We start from the raw sequence: 16,055 nt of genomic DNA on the forward strand, positions 1-16,055 counted from the left end.
TTTCAACATTCCCTCCAGACAAAGCAAAGCCTTCTAGGCACCTAGAAGCAAGTGGTTCATTAAGCCGGAATTCTCCTTTTACTAAACAGATAAAGACAAATAAAAGCCTAATAAAACATGTTGAAAAACAAAAGCAGATATCATAATTGAAATAAAATTTAGAAAGTTTTAAAAGCTATGATAACATATTTAATTTAGAATAAAAATATATATTTAAAATTGAAATTAAATATTTAAAGTTTTTTATTGCTATTAGAAAAATATTATATATTTATATATTCATAAAAAATATAAAAAGAATAAAATAATATATATCATTAGACTCCATATCTGAACGATAACTATTTTTGAAAGTTGAAATTCACTGCAGAAATTCCATTGCAGCATGAGTTTTTGTCCATCCAAAAATACACATCAGCAAGCAAAAAGCAACCTAACCAATTAAATAATTTGAATTCATCAATGAACTACAATATAACCATTTTTTTCTTCTTATGATCTGCAGATTGCATTAAGAACATCTAGACCCTTTTTTTTCTTCTTATGATCTGCAGATTGCATTAAGAACGACTAGATTATAAATACACTACTGCATCAGATTCAACCCTGTCAATAACTAAAGAATTTATCAGCATGTTCTGCACTGCAGCTGAGGAAAATAGAGTTTTTGCTATGCCAGAATTTGTTGACTAATATGCTTCCTGAAGGAAAAAAACATATATATGTTGGCTTCAACTAAAAGTTTAGCTTTCAACGTTCACTTTCAGAGCCAAAAAGATAATCTGGATGATTTCAAGGGAGGGGGACAAGGAAGAACACAACAGAGAGAACAAGCAAGAGCGACAAGAATGATAGATCAATTACAGTGTTAGCTCCATACCACTCCAAACAGAAATCCTTTCATTTCTCAGCTTTCAGCAGTGTTTTTCCATTATTCAAATCTCACATTCTGTAATAATATCAAACCTGACTATTTCCTGACCTCCATTGAGAAATACAAGTTCTTTTTATTATTATTTTAATATAGTATGACAATCAACATTATGTGGCTAAAGCTACACAATTATTAATGTAAGATGCACGTGTTAATACATACTAGTTTTGTTCTAAAATGACAAAAGAAATAAGACAGTATCAAAAAAACAAATGCCATATGAAGGATGTAAGAAGCTGCCGACAGTGTTTCCCAGACAAAGAACAAGGGGCAATGACTTCACGAACAACTAAAGTTTTAGACAGCTAATAACATAAGATATAGTAAATAATTTCACTGATGATTTCGGTTTAAGCACTTGGAAACAAAATAATCAAACAGAAAATAAATTATATAAATGCAGAGTCTGTGATCAAGCTATGCAAGCCTCTGTTCATTTCTCTATCATGGGTAGAAAACCACACGTGATAGTTGTACCATGCCCAGCACAAGGCCATGTTGCTCCACTCATGAAGTTGGCCTACAACTTGGCTAACCATGGTGTTAAGGTCACGTTTGTTAATACAGAATCCACACATGTAAAACTCATGTCTGCAATGTCTGAGAAACTCAAAGAGAAAATCCCAATTCGCCTAGTTTCAGTTCCTGAAGGGTTGGACGGAGAAGATATGAAAGTATTCACAGAGCGTGCACCAAGTACCATGCCACCTCTTCTGCAAAATTTGATTGAAAACATAAACGAGTTAAACATTGATGAGCAAGTAACTCATGTGATTGCTGATGTATCAGCTGGTTGGGCACTGCAAGCAGCCGAGAAAATGGGAATTGAGCGAGTTGCATTTGTGCCCTGTGGAGTAGCAACCTTGGCTTTGGCACTGCATACCCGTAGGCTTACTGAGGCTGGAATGATAGATGTTGATGGTAAGAACATGAAATATAACTTTAACACTTAATATATTTGTCTATGAGATTATGCTAAGCTTTAACCTTGTTCCAGGGATGGGCTATGCAATGAAAATAGCTTTCTCCTTTTTCATAACCCTTCTCATCCCAATCTTAGCACTAGGGAGGATTAAGACCTAGTACTTGATGGTAATCTAAACTATTTAGAAACTATGTGTTAGATTTGTGACTCATAATGCTAATAAAGTTTGAGAAGTAGTTTCAAGCATTTACAATGTATTTGTTCAAATCAAGATTACAAATCTTGATCTCTGTTTTTATTTTTATAAATTTGATATGCTCTGTAAGAATCAGATGCTATATTGTTTGGGTTTATTGAGATTTCAAGTTTAAATATCTAATCTAACACACTAATCTTCTCTGTTATTTGACAAGGCAATTCTATAGTTTTGGTTAGTATTTAAACATTGGTACCCAGTCAAGAATTTGATCCGTAGTCAAATATGGTGTTGATATTTATAGAAGCACATGAAATTCTCTGCAGGAACTCCAATGAAAGATGAGCTTATCAGCCTGTCAAATAGGATTCCTGCCTGGAAAAAAAATGAACTGTCATGGAGCTTCCATGGAAATCCAGAGTGGGAGAAATTCGTGTTTCAACACTTTATACGTACCACCATAGAAATTGTCAAAATTTCCAATTGGCTGCTTGCCAACTCATTTTATGAACTTGAGCCATCAGCCTGTGATTTGATTCCCAACATCTCACCCATAGGTCCATTGTGTGCAAGTGATCATTTGGGAACTTTTGCTGGAAACTTTTGGCCTGAGGATTCAACTTGCTTAAACTGGCTTGATCAACAGCCTCCACGCTCAGTCATTTATGCTGCGTTTGGCAGCACAAGAGTCTGCAACCAGCAACAATTTAATGAACTAGCACTTGGACTTGAGATGGTAGGCCGGCCATTTTTGTGGGTCATTAGATCAGATTTTACAAACGGAAAAGTGGAATTCCCTGATGATTTCATAAAGAGGGTTGAAAAAAATGGGAAGATAGTAAAATGGGCTCCTCAGGAGAAGGCATTGACTCACCCTTCTACTGCGTGTTTCTTTTCTCACTGTGGATGGAATTCAACCATGGAGGGCATAAGCAATGGGGTGCCTTTTCTCTGTTGGCCTTACTTTACAGATCAATTCCATAACAGAAATTACATATGCGAAACTTGGAAGGTTGGTCTAGAATTGATCCCCGATAAAAATGGGATTGTAACTAGGCATGAAATCAAGACGAAGTTAGAGAAATTGCTTTCTGATAAGGATATAGAAGCCAATTCACTGAAGCTGAAGGAAATGGCCAGAAAGAGCATCAGTGAAGGAGGATCATCTTTCAATAATTTCATAAGCTTTGTTAAACAGATAAAGCAATAGGATGTTTAGGTGGTGGTTGTTTCTATGAACTAAACTTGATAGTATCTAATTGAAGTGATTAGCTGGAAATGTAATTAATGTATTATGAGAATAAACTTTAAGGTTGTGAATTTAGAATTTCAGTTTTCTTGAGCATTGCTTAAGCTATCTTTTTGCAATAACAAGTATGGAGGCAATATGCAATTCCTGATCAAGAACAAGCAAGACTTCGCCAGACAATCTAGATTAATATGAAAATAAGGAAAATTTATATTTCAGCCTAATTTTTGCTAGGTTTAGGCACGGCCCAAATAAACTGACGAAAATAATATCAATTTGCTTATCTCCCTCATCCAACTGCGGGTGCCACACTCTCTCCCACTACACTTGCAACTGTGCTAGCTGAACGGATACAATTATCAAATCAGAACCAGATCTCTTTCACTAAATTAAAAAATTGGTTAATCTAAGTCATGTTATTTAGTGATTCAAGTTTGGTTATTATATATCACTCTTGATTTTGCTGATCTCCCATATCCTACTGCGGTCCCACATGATTATTATAGAGTTGGCTTCAACTAAAAGTTTAGCTTTCAACGTTTATTTTCAGAACTAAAAAGATAATTTGGATGATTTTTTAATGGAGGAGAACAAGAACAAGGAAGAGCACAACAAAGACAACAAGCAAGAGTGGCAAGAATGATAGATCAATTACATTGTTAGCTCTACACCACTCCAAACAGAAAACCTTTCATTCTCAGCTGTCAGCAGTGCTTTTCCATTTAAATATCTATTCAAATCTCACATTTTATAATAATATCCAGGGATGAGAATTCGGTCGGTTCAGTTTAAAATCGAACCGAACTGAATAAACTGAAAATCAAAATTTTAGTATTTATAAAAATCAAACCGAACCGATTTTGATCAGAAACCGAACCGAACCGAATCGGTTTGATTCGATTCAATTCGGTTCGGTTTGATCGGTTTCGATTTTTAATAAATTCTTTTATTTTTTACCCTTTATTTTTAACATTTTAAAATTTAATTAAAATATTTTAATTTTAATATAATTTAATTTCTTTATATTATTGAAAATAATATATTATTATCACTAATCGGTTTGATTCGATTTTTTCAATTTTTTTCTAATCAAAATTGAATCGAACCAAAATAACAGAAACTTTTAAAATTAGAAACTGAATCGAATCGAATTGAATAAAAAACTGAATCAAAATTTAAAATTAATTCAATTTAATCAATTTTTTCAATTTGAACCGAATATTTATCGCCCATAATATCAAACTTGGCTATTTTATGATCACTGTGCTTTTTGTCCATTTTGTCCATTGAGATATACAATTTTTGTTTTTAATATAACATGATAATCAACAATACGTGGCTAAAGCTACATAATTATTAACGTAAGATGCCAAAGCAATAATAAAGAATTAAAGAAACAAATGCCATATAAGGGATGTAAGAAGCTGCCAACAATGTATCCCAGATAAAGAACAAGGGGCAATGACTTCACCAACAACTAAATTTTTAGACAGTTAATAACATAATGTTGGGGAAAATAAAATGACCAATTGGTCGAGAAATAAATATAATAATAAAAAAATAAAAAAGATAATTTTTTTAACATGGTTCGTCTAAATATAACCTTACAATCATGTAGCAATAAACTATTTTTTTCACTGCATGAAAATAATATTACATATAAATATTATGTAATTCATGCAGCTCACTGTGATAGTGGAGAGTTTTTTCTAATTCATGTACCTCATTATGATAGTGGGCCCTTCATGTTGGAGGGACCCACATAACACATGGGATATAGTAAACCAGCATGGTTGAAAACAATATCATCAAACAGAAAAGAATATATAAATGCAGAGTAATGTGAATGCGAGCCTCTCTTCATTTCTCAATCATGGGTAGGAAACCGCATGTGATAGTTGTGCCATACCCAGCACAAGGCCATGTTGCTCCACTCATGAAGTTGGCTTACAACTTAGCTGACCATGGGATTAAGGTCACGTTTGTTAACACAGAATCCATACATGTAAAACTCATGTCTGCAATGTCTGAGAAATTCAAAGAGGGAATCCCAATTTCCCTAGTTTCAGTTCCTGAAGGATTGGACGGAGAAGATACTCGAGCATTCCTGGAGCGTGCACCAAGTTCTATGCCACTTCTTCTGCAAAATTTGATTGAAAACATAAACGAATCAAACATTGATGACCAAGTAACTCATGTGATTGCTGATGTAACAGCTGAGTGGGCGCTTGAAGCAGCCAAGAAAATGGGAATCGAGCTAGCTGCATTTGTACCCTGTGGAGTAGCAACCTTGGCTTTTGTACTGCATGCCCATAGGCTTACTGAGGCTGGAATCATAGATGATTATGGTAAGAACATAAAGGCTGGACTCGTGATACTCTGTACTTTGGATCTGTTGATATCCAAATTTAAATATATATTATTTTTGTGTTTTGATATCTAATTTCAGTTTTAAATATATATCCAACATATTAATCTGCTTTGTGATTTGGCAAGGCAATTCCGTAGTTTTTGTTAATATTTAAACGTTGATGCCTAGTTAAGAATTTGATCTGTTAGTGAAATATGGTGTTGATATTTATCGGAGCACTTGATATTCTCTGCAGGAGTTCCAATGAAAGATGAGCCTATCAGCCTGTCAAATAGTATTCCTGCCTGGAAAAAAAATGAACTGGCATGGAGCTTCCCAGGAAATCCAGAGTCGGAGAAATTCTTGTTTCTAAACTCTGTACTCACCGCCACGGAAAATGTCAAAATTTCCGATTGGCTTCTCGTCAACTCATTTTATGAACTTGAGCCATCAGCCTGTGATTTGATTCCCAACATCTTACCCATAGGTCCATTGTTTGCAAGTGATCATTTGGGAACTTTTGCTGGAAACTTTTGCGCTGAAGATTCAACTTGCTTAAACTGGCTTGATCAACAGCCCCCACGCTCAGTCATCTATGCTGGGTTTGGCAGCACAAGAGCCTGCGACCAGCAACAATTTAATGAACTAGCACTTGGGCTTGAGATGGTAGGGCAGCCATTTTTGTGGGTCGTTAGATCAAATTTTACAAATGGAATCGTGGAATTCCCTGATGGGTTCTTAGAGAGAGTTGAAAAACATGGGAAGATAGTCGAATGGGCTCCTCAGGAGAAGGCGTTGGCTCACCCTTCTACTGCATGTTTCTTTTCTCACTGCGGATGGAATTCAATCCTGGAGGGTATAAGCCAGGGGGTGCCTTTCCTATGTTGGCCTTACTTTGCAGATCAATTCCATAACAGAAATTACATGTGTGAAACTTGGAAGATTGGTCTAGAATTGATCCCTGATGAAAATGGGATTGTAACTAGGCATGAAATCAAGACAAAGTTAGAGAAATTGCTTTCTGATAAGGATATAGAAGCCAATTCACTGAAGCTGAAGGAAATGGCTGGAAAGAGCACTAGTGAAGGTGGATCTTCTTTCAATAATTTGACAAGCTTTATTGAACAGATGAAGCAACAGGATGTTTAGGTTGTGGTTGTTTCTATGAAATAAAATTTGATAGTATCTGATTGAAGTAAAGTTCAAATTGTGATATTATGAGAATAAACTTTAAGGTTGTGATTCAGGGGCTGGTGCCTTTCATTGCTTAAGCTACCTTTTTGCAATAACGAGTATGGAGGCATAGGCAATTCCTAATAAAGAACAAGAAAGACGTCACCAAAAACATATGTTTAGGCAATCTAGATTAATATGAAAATAAGGATAATTTGCATTTCAGCCTAATTTTTTTTAGGTTTAGGCAACTAATAACATAACATTAGTAATTAGCCTAATCAATGATTTCGCTTATGATTATTTGAAATTTTTTTAAAAAATAGGATGGATGTATTATAAAATGAAAATACCAATTAATTATAAATAATTTGTGAAGAAAAGTTTAATTTAAAGTTGGGTTTGATATCTTAGAACAGACAAAGTAGCATTCAATGGATTTGACAGGTGAAGGCAGGCAGTCTACTATCTCAAATAAAAAAAGAAGACTTGAAAGAAAAAAAAAAGGAAGAGGGAAAGAAAGGAGGAGGAGAAGAAGATTGAGAAGAAAGTGAAGAAGAAGAAGTGGAGGAGGAGAAACTGAGCAGTGCTAGATATTTCATTTTCAGGTGAGTTTTGCATTTTTTTTACTATTATTTTAAAGATGTTTTTGAGATATATATATATCTGGAAGTTATGGCTAAACTATGGTAAACTTCCAATGGTTGGATTTCTATAAATGTCAATAATTGAATTTAATCATTTAGCTTGATTATTAATCTTGCAGCTTGATTATCTATTTTTTACAAGTTTCTATATCATGGGAAGGAAACCACATGTGATAGCTGTACCATTCCCTGCACAAGGCCATGTTGCTCCCCTTATGAAGTTGGCCTACAACTTAGCTAACCATGGGGTTAAGGTCACATTTGTTAACACAGAATCCACACATGAGAGACTCATGTCTGCAATGCCTGAGAAATTCAAAGAGGAAATCCCAATTGGGCTAGTTTCAGTTCCTGATGTATTGGAAGGAGAAGATGTGAAAAAATTCATAGAGGGTGCACCAAGTTCTATGCCACTGCTTCTGCAAAATTTGATTAAAAACATAAACGAGTTGAACACTGATGACCAAGTAACTCATGTCATTGCTGATGTATCAGCTGGGTGGGCACTGGAAGCAGCCAAGAAAATGGGAATTGAGCGAGCTGCATTTGTACCTTGTGGGATAGCGACCTTGGCTTTGGAACTGCATGTTCATAGGCTTATTGAGGCTGGAATCCTAGACGCTGATGGTAAGAACAGGAAGTATGCTTTTAACACCTAAAATTTGTCTTTAAAGTTATACTAAGGCTCTGTTCGGTATCGATTTTAAAACTACTGTTTTGTCAAGCCACTATTATTTAGTTATTGAGATAGTCCTTTATAAAAAATTATTCACTACTAAAACAGCTAATATTTCCAAACATTGCCTAAGCTTTAACCTTATTCTGTGGAATCGCTATGCAATGAGAATAATCCTAACAAAATCTAAACCATTTTGAAACTATGCTAGGTATAAGTTTGACAGTTCATTAATCTGCTTTGTCACATCTATGCAACTGAAAACATGCACTGTCCATCCAAACCTAGCTAAAATTGCATATCACCCTAAATGGAAAAAAAGGCAGTTCTATAATTTTGGTTCGTATATAAAAAATTGATGCCTGGTAGAGAATTTGATCTGTTGGAGAAATACGGTGTTGTATTGATAGAAGCCATTGTAATTCTCTGCAGGAATTCCAATGAAAGATGAGCCTGTCAGCCTGTCAAGCAAGATTCCCGCCTGGAAGAAAAATGAATTCTCATGGAGCTTCCCAGAAAATCCACAGTCGGAGAAATTCATGTTTCAACACTTGGCATGTAACACCAAGGAAGATGTAAAAATTTCCAATTGGCTTCTTGTCAACTCATTTTATGAGCTTGAGCCATCAGCCTGTGATTTGATTCCCAACATCTTACCTATTGGTCCATTGTTGGCAAGTGATCATTTGGGAACTTATGCTGGAAACTTTTGGGCTGAGGATTCCACTTGCTTAAACTGGCTTGATCAGCAACCCCCACGCTCAGTCATCTATGCTGCATTTGGCAGCACAAGAATCTACAACCAGCAACAGCTTAATGAGCTGGCACTCGGTCTGGAGATGGTAGGCCGGCCATTTTTGTGGGTTATTAGATCAGATTTTACAAACGGAAAAGTGGAATTCCCAGAAGGATTCATAAAGAGAGTTGAAAAAAATGGGAAGATAGTGAAATGGGCTCCTCAGGAGAAGGTATTGGCTCACCCTTCTACTGCATGTTTCTTTTCTCACTGTGGGTGGAATTCAACCATGGAGGGCATAAGCAAGGGGGTGCCTTTTCTTTGTTGGCCTTACTTTACAGATCAATTCCATAACAGAAATTACATATGCCAAACATGGAAGGTTGGTCTAGAATTGAACCCTGATGAAAATGGGATTATAACTAGGCATGAAATCAAGATGAAGGTAGAGAAATTGCTTTCTGATAAGGATATAGAGGCCAATTCACTGAAGCTGAAGGAAATGGCTAGAGAGAGCATCAGTGAAGGAGGATCATCTTTCAATAATTTCATAAGCTTTGTTAAACAGATAAAGCAATAGGATGTCTAGGTGGGGGTTGTTTCTATGAAATAAACTTGATAGTATCTAATTGAAGTATAGCTGAGAATGTGATGTCTTAAATAATAAACTTTGAAGCTTCTGAATTTAAAATTCCAGTCTTTTATTGCTGAAGCTGTCTTTTTTGCAATAACAATTTACGTCTTGTTTTCTTTATTAACCAGACCCTCCGGCATCAAGTGCGTTGACCTGATTAATCTGGAGTCAAAGTTATCCATCTAAATGGGAACTCTCCTAATAAAATTTTTTTTTTCGTCCACAATAACTATGAGTTAAGATTTTTAAACTTCCTAAACCTAATTTATATTCATCAACTAAATCCACTAAATTGCAATTAGGAAAAAAAAAAGATTGAGAATACTGGTAATATAAAAATTAAAAATAATTTATTATTTAAAAAACTCAATATTAGAAACGCAATATTTAAAACAAATAATTTAATATCTTGAGACTAATATGTTTTTATTTCAAAAAATTGATTTTTATAAACAAATTATATAAAATTTATAAACTAATAAATTTTGTCTAAGAAAATTCATTATTAAAAACAAATAATACATTTTTTTTTAAATTACTTTTGCCTCAAACAAATAATTATTAATAATAAATATCTTATTTTTTAGTTACACATAAATTAAAAAAAAATATTTTTCATTTTTAAACTGTATTTTTAAAGTGCGGTAGACTAAAGCACAGTAAATAGTATTACTTCTAATTTATCGTCCTGTTTAATTAAAAAAAATATAAATATTACTGCACTTGTAGTCTACATGCACTCACTTGTAGTGCGGGAATGAATAGCCCGGTTCAAATAATTTAATATAATTTTTATTTATTTAATTATATAAAATTATATAAATATAGTAATAAACATTTTATTAATAATAATTTTATTAATTTATTTAATTTTTATTTATTTAATTATTATATTATATTATATTTAATTAATTAATTTAATTATATAAATATATATTATATTATGTTTTATTATAATTAATTTAAATTATAAAAAATAATATTTTATTATTTAAAAATAATATTATATTATGTTTTATTTCCCCTTAATAAAAAATATACGAGTTTATTGGTCTACAAATTTGAATTGTGTTTATTTGACTTTGAGCAAGTAAAAAGATTAATTAGATTTTTTTATTTTTTATTTATTTTTAATAGAAATTTTGATATTTTTATTTAATTATAATAAAAAATTTTGAGATCAAATTTAATCTGAAAATAATTACATCAAAAATAATATTTTTATAATTTAATTTATAATTATATCATAATAATATATGCAGCGTCATAGCGGTAACATTATAAAATTATATTATTAACTACTATTTTGATACAAAATTAAATATATATTTTAAAATAAAAATATATAAAATTACATAATAATTATTTTTATATTTTTTTAATTAAAAATTATATTTTACTTATTATCTAAATTTTTTTTCATGGTGTTTAAAAAATATTATTATTTATTAAGATACTATTTATACATATTATTTCAATATAAATTTAACTATAGACACTCAACGAAAATAAATTATAATTTATTATTATTATTATTGTAATTTCAAAATAGTTATAATACCTATAAAAATAGTTATTATCATCTATTTTACTGAGTATTTATATTTTGTTGGATTATTATTATTGTAATTTCAAAACATGAAAATAGTTAGAATACATATAAAAATCACTCATTTCAAATTTCAACTCAAATTTATTTAATATATCCAAATTCTTTACGAATCTAATTATAAATTACTTGAAATCATTTAAATTATTTAAAATAATTTAAATTTATTCCAAACTTAATTATTATAAATTTTCATGATTCGAAAATTTGTATAATAAAATAAAGAAGTGTTATTAATAAAAGAAAATAAGGTAAATATTATAAAATTAAACAATATATATTATATAATTATCTAGAAATATAATAGTAAATAAATAAAAAAATAATTTTATAATTTTATTTTTACAATCAATAAAGTTTAAAAAATAAATTATTGAAAAAAAATTTAATATGATTATTTTAATTAAAAAAATATTATTATATAAATTCATAAAACTCATTTCAAATTCCATCAAATTTGACAGGATAAATTTCATGAAATTGAATTCACACAAAATATAAATTAATTGAATTTTACAAAAATGTAAGGATAAGAATTGAAGTAAACATAGTGTTAGTTTCCAAAACCATGCCCTTTCTCCAACCATTCTAATTTCTTATTGCTTTCTCCAAGAAAATCTTCACGTATAAAAGAATACCAGTCTTGAGGAGGTCACTATTAAGCAATAAATTAATAAAAAATATTAATATGATTAGTCAAAGATTAATATATTGAGATATGAAAATAAAAATATAAATATCAAGTAAATAATTTTTTTTTCATCAAAGTGAAGATTTGGGAAGGCTAAGTGCGTTTCCAGCCTGGGACGCGACATACTGCACTTGCAGCATGCACTCACTCGTAGTGCAGAACACCGCACTTTAAATAATTTAATATTTTATTTATTTAATTATTATATTTTATAATATTTATTTAATTATATAAAATTATATAAATATAATTATAAATATTTTATTAATATTAATTTTATTAATTTATTTCATTTTTTATTTATTTAATTATTATATTATATTGTATTTATTTATGTATTAAAATTATATAAATATAATTATAAACATTTTATTAATATTAATTTATTTAATTATTATATCTTATTTCATTTAATTAATTAATTAATTAATTATATATTAAAATATAGTTATAAAATTTTTATTAATATTAATTTTATTAATTTATTTAATTATTATATTATATTTAATTTATTTAATTAATTTATTAATTATATATTAAAATTATATAAATATTTAAATAAATTAATTAAATATAATATAATAAAATATAATAATTAAGTAGATAAAAATTAAGTAAATAAAAATTAAATTATTTGAAGTGGGGTTCTCATTCCCCACTTCAAATGTGTACAGTATTCATTCCCCTTCAAATGTGTCGCACTCTGCAGCAACGCCACTTTTACATCACTTTTATAAATGTAAAGTGCAAAATGCGGTAATATTTGAAAATTTGAAATCATTTAAATGTATTCCAAACTTAATTATTATAAATTTTCATGATTCAAAAGTTTGTACAATAAAATAAAAAAGTGTTATTAATAAAGGAAAATAAGTGTAAATATTATAAAATTAGAAAAAAAAATATTACATAATTATCTAGAAATATTAATAGTAAATAAATAAAAAAATAATTTTTATAATTTTAGTTTTTACAACCAATAAAATTTAAGGAATAAATTATTAAGAGAAAATTATTTAATATGGTCATTTTAATTAAAAAATATTGTTGTATAAATTCATGTAACTCATTTCAAATTTCATCAATTTTTTTAGGATAAATTTTATGAGATTGAATTCACACAAAATATAAAATTTAATTGAATTTTACCAAAATATAAGGATAAGAATTGAAGTAAACACAGTGTTAATTTCCAAAACCATGTCCCTTCTCCAACCATTCTAATTTCTTATTGCTTTCTCCAAGAAAATTTTCATGCATAAAAAAATAACAGTCTTGGGGAGGTCACTGTTAAGCAATAAATTAATAAAAAATATTAATATGATTGGTCAAACATTAATATCATGAGATATGAAAATAAATATATAAATATCAAGTAAATATTTTTTTTTTCATGTTATTGTTAGTTCTCATTTTATTGATTTCTTTTACTTTTTTAATTTCTATGGATGCATTATATATATATATATATATATATATATATATATATATTATTTAATTGTAATTTATAGCTGTAAATATATTTTATAAATTTTAATTTAATAATTTACTTTAAAAATAATTTTATATTTTAAAATTTTAATAATTAAATAAACTATTCAAAATTTTATTTATTTTATATATAATCTATAAATAAATATCAATATTAATATATAATTTATAAAATATATTTAATTGTTTATATAAACGGTAACAGAACAATATATGGAAAATTTTTATTTTAAAAATTAAGGCTCGTCACAAAATTGAATTGTATATTGTTTAAATTCATTTTAATAGAATTTAGTTAGGCTGGATATTTGTAAAAGTCCAACCCATGGATATCCTTGTAATGTTCACTCGAAGGTGCATATAAAGCATTGTAAAAGATGGGATTCGCGGAAAATATACTAAATCAAATAATTTAAATTTAAATTCAAATTATTTCTCAAATACATCTCTTGTTTTGCTCTCATCTCAACAACCACCAATTAGTATCATATCTATTTTCTTTAAAAGCCCATAAGAATTTTAAAATTAAAGGGAAAAGAAAAAAAAATATAAAAAGAAGAAAGTGTAACGATCCGAGAATCGGATTGCTATCAGCGCTAGGGTTTAGATCGATTTAAGATTGTCAGAGTCCGTAGCAAGTTTATTACACTTGATATAATTCCATACATGATTACACGAATTAATAAAATTATAATCATTAAATGAACCAAGACTAGACCTGTACATGCATCATAACTGAAATCATAAAACTCATACTAGAACTTTCATCAAATGCTCCAGTATGGTCAACATAACAAGTTTTAAGTTCGTTTTAAACATAAAATCATACTTAAAACTTTTACATATAAGGAGGAAATACTAGGGCAAAACACAATTCTAATCCATAAATTAATACATGTCCATAGCTATACTATTACAACAAACTATACCAACAACTCAGCCGACTTATCGATCTAACTCTGATCTTACAAACTTAAGGTTGGAGGAAATGGATAAGTTACAAGAGCCTAATGAGCGAACCATAAAAAAAACAGTTCAATAAAACATATGATTATATTAATGCATCACAACACAAACAATTCACATCAAAATGGATTTGTCATTAGTAATTCTCTATAGATTCTAATAGTGCCCGGCCCACGACGGATGCTCTTCAGGACTTCTTCTTAGACATAACATAACATATTTATAGTGCCAAGGGCGTAAAATGGGTCTTGACGTGGACTTTTGTATCCATCATAATATATCATAACATACTCGAGAGCTAGTGGGTCATTCAACATCCATCCACAACAACAATAAATTATGCAATACATCATATTCGCGAATCCTAATGCAAAACAACCTAATTACATATACATGGCATTCATGATGCATGAACATGCTTAAAAAGTTTAATTTCTTTAAAGTAATAAATCAGTTCAGTTTTACTCACCTCTAGTTGACGCATGCCTAGTACTGAAACAATTATCTCACTGCAAGCCGCAAGCCTCTACGGTCTTTCAAGTCCGATCCTACACAGATGGACTTAAATGAGAGACCAAACATAATTTTTATGATACTTAAAATAATCCCTAAAAAACCCCTAAGAACACACAACAGCATACATACGAAACAAGTAGAAAAAGGCTGGGCAGGGGATTTTGGCAGCAGGTTTGGGGATTTTTGGCAGCAGGTTTGGCGGCCGAAGGTCCCTCGCAGATCTGAAGATCAAAACCTTCGGGGGCGGGTTCGGCGGCTTATAGTCCCTCACATATCTAAAGGTCAAAACCTTCGGGGGCAAGTTAGACTGCCAAATGGCTGCCTCTACAGGCAGGTTCGACGACCGAATCTAGGTTCTCCAGCAAGGCAGAACTCGATTCTGCCCTAAACATGCAACCACCAATTACTCCCAAACATACATACAATAGCCTAAAATCAAACGTACACACTCAACACGCATAAGGGACCTCTAGAGCTAGCCTAATCCTCATCATGCATCATCAATAACCCAAGAGAAAATATCTGTTATAAACCTTAAGCTCAAACCTTTCAACTTAAAAATAACTAACTTGCATGGATCAACAATCCCTTCAAACACCTATAAAGCTTACTGAAACTTTCAGAAAATAGAAGAAAAGCAATGATCGAACTTACCTCTTGAAGAACACTAAGGTGACAGCAAATAAGGGGAGGGTTTAAGAGATGGAGAGGTGAGCTCCGAGGGTTCTAAGAGCTAGGATTTCGAAACACAACTCAATTTTCAAAATAACAATAGAAACTCATGAATTCTTTGAGGGATTAACGTCAAGGATGGCGCATAAATTCATCTCTGTCCAAAAATGGAGAAAGAATTCTCACATTTTCAAGCTGAGAGCCACTTTCGGCGGCTACAGGAGCCACTTTCGGTGGCCGAATCTTGAAATTCCTCTAAAATTCTTTTTTTTAACACAATTTTAAAAATTTTAAATTTATTTTATGACAATCCTATTTTATCCTTTTAAAAATTTAAGTTTCGAGATTTCGAGTTTCGACAGGAATTTTGAAGACGGAATTTAGCAGCAAATTTAAAAAGAAAAGATATTGATGACTGCCGGGCTTCCTCTACCCTGGGCGAGGCCGGGCCCAAGAGGAGAACAATAGCCCAAAGCCCATCAAGCCCTCCTTAAGCAAGATCGACCCAGAGTCTTAAGTCTCGACCCGGACGCGCGGGGTAGGCCAGATCCACCATGAGCCCGGGACCAATGACAAGAAGTCCAGCCTAG

The 16,055-nt window shown here is 30.9% G+C and overlaps 3 protein-coding genes across 5 annotated transcripts; all 3 read left to right on the top strand.

The window, feature by feature from the left end:
- Window positions 1–1,304: 1,304 nt before the first annotated feature.
- Window positions 1,305–3,664, top strand: LOC110617162 (UDP-glycosyltransferase 83A1). The gene is made up of 2 exons (XM_021759778.2): window positions 1,305–1,855; window positions 2,382–3,664. The coding sequence occupies exons 1-2, from the start codon at window positions 1,354–1,356 to the stop codon at window positions 3,263–3,265; spliced, it is 1,386 nt and encodes a 461-aa protein (XP_021615470.1). The 5' UTR covers window positions 1,305–1,353; the 3' UTR covers window positions 3,266–3,664.
- A 1,470-nt stretch (window positions 3,665–5,134) lies between these two features.
- LOC110616804 (UDP-glycosyltransferase 83A1) lies at window positions 5,135–6,900 on the top strand. Its single transcript, XM_021759295.2, has 2 exons — window positions 5,135–5,652; window positions 5,911–6,900. The coding sequence occupies exons 1-2, from the start codon at window positions 5,151–5,153 to the stop codon at window positions 6,801–6,803; spliced, it is 1,395 nt and encodes a 464-aa protein (XP_021614987.1). The 5' UTR covers window positions 5,135–5,150; the 3' UTR covers window positions 6,804–6,900.
- A 433-nt stretch (window positions 6,901–7,333) lies between these two features.
- On the top strand, window positions 7,334–9,561 carry LOC110616805 (UDP-glycosyltransferase 83A1). 3 transcript variants are annotated; one of them, XM_021759296.2, is made up of 3 exons: window positions 7,334–7,435; window positions 7,594–8,101; window positions 8,583–9,561. In XM_021759296.2, exons 2-3 carry the CDS (start codon window positions 7,627–7,629, stop codon window positions 9,464–9,466), a joined length of 1,359 nt encoding a protein of 452 aa, XP_021614988.1. In that variant the 5' UTR covers window positions 7,334–7,435; window positions 7,594–7,626; the 3' UTR covers window positions 9,467–9,561. The 3 variants fall into 3 exon arrangements, with proteins under 3 accessions (XP_021614988.1, XP_021614989.1, XP_021614990.1); XM_021759297.2 differs by having other exon boundaries at window positions 7,337–7,435; window positions 7,617–8,101; XM_021759298.2 differs by having other exon boundaries at window positions 7,343–7,435; window positions 7,635–8,101.
- The last annotated feature ends 6,494 nt before the right edge of the window (window positions 9,562–16,055 follow it).

Source organism: Manihot esculenta, chromosome 6, assembly GCF_001659605.2.
Source record: "Manihot esculenta cultivar AM560-2 chromosome 6, M.esculenta_v8, whole genome shotgun sequence".
Lineage (NCBI taxonomy): Eukaryota > Viridiplantae > Streptophyta > Magnoliopsida > Malpighiales > Euphorbiaceae > Manihot > Manihot esculenta.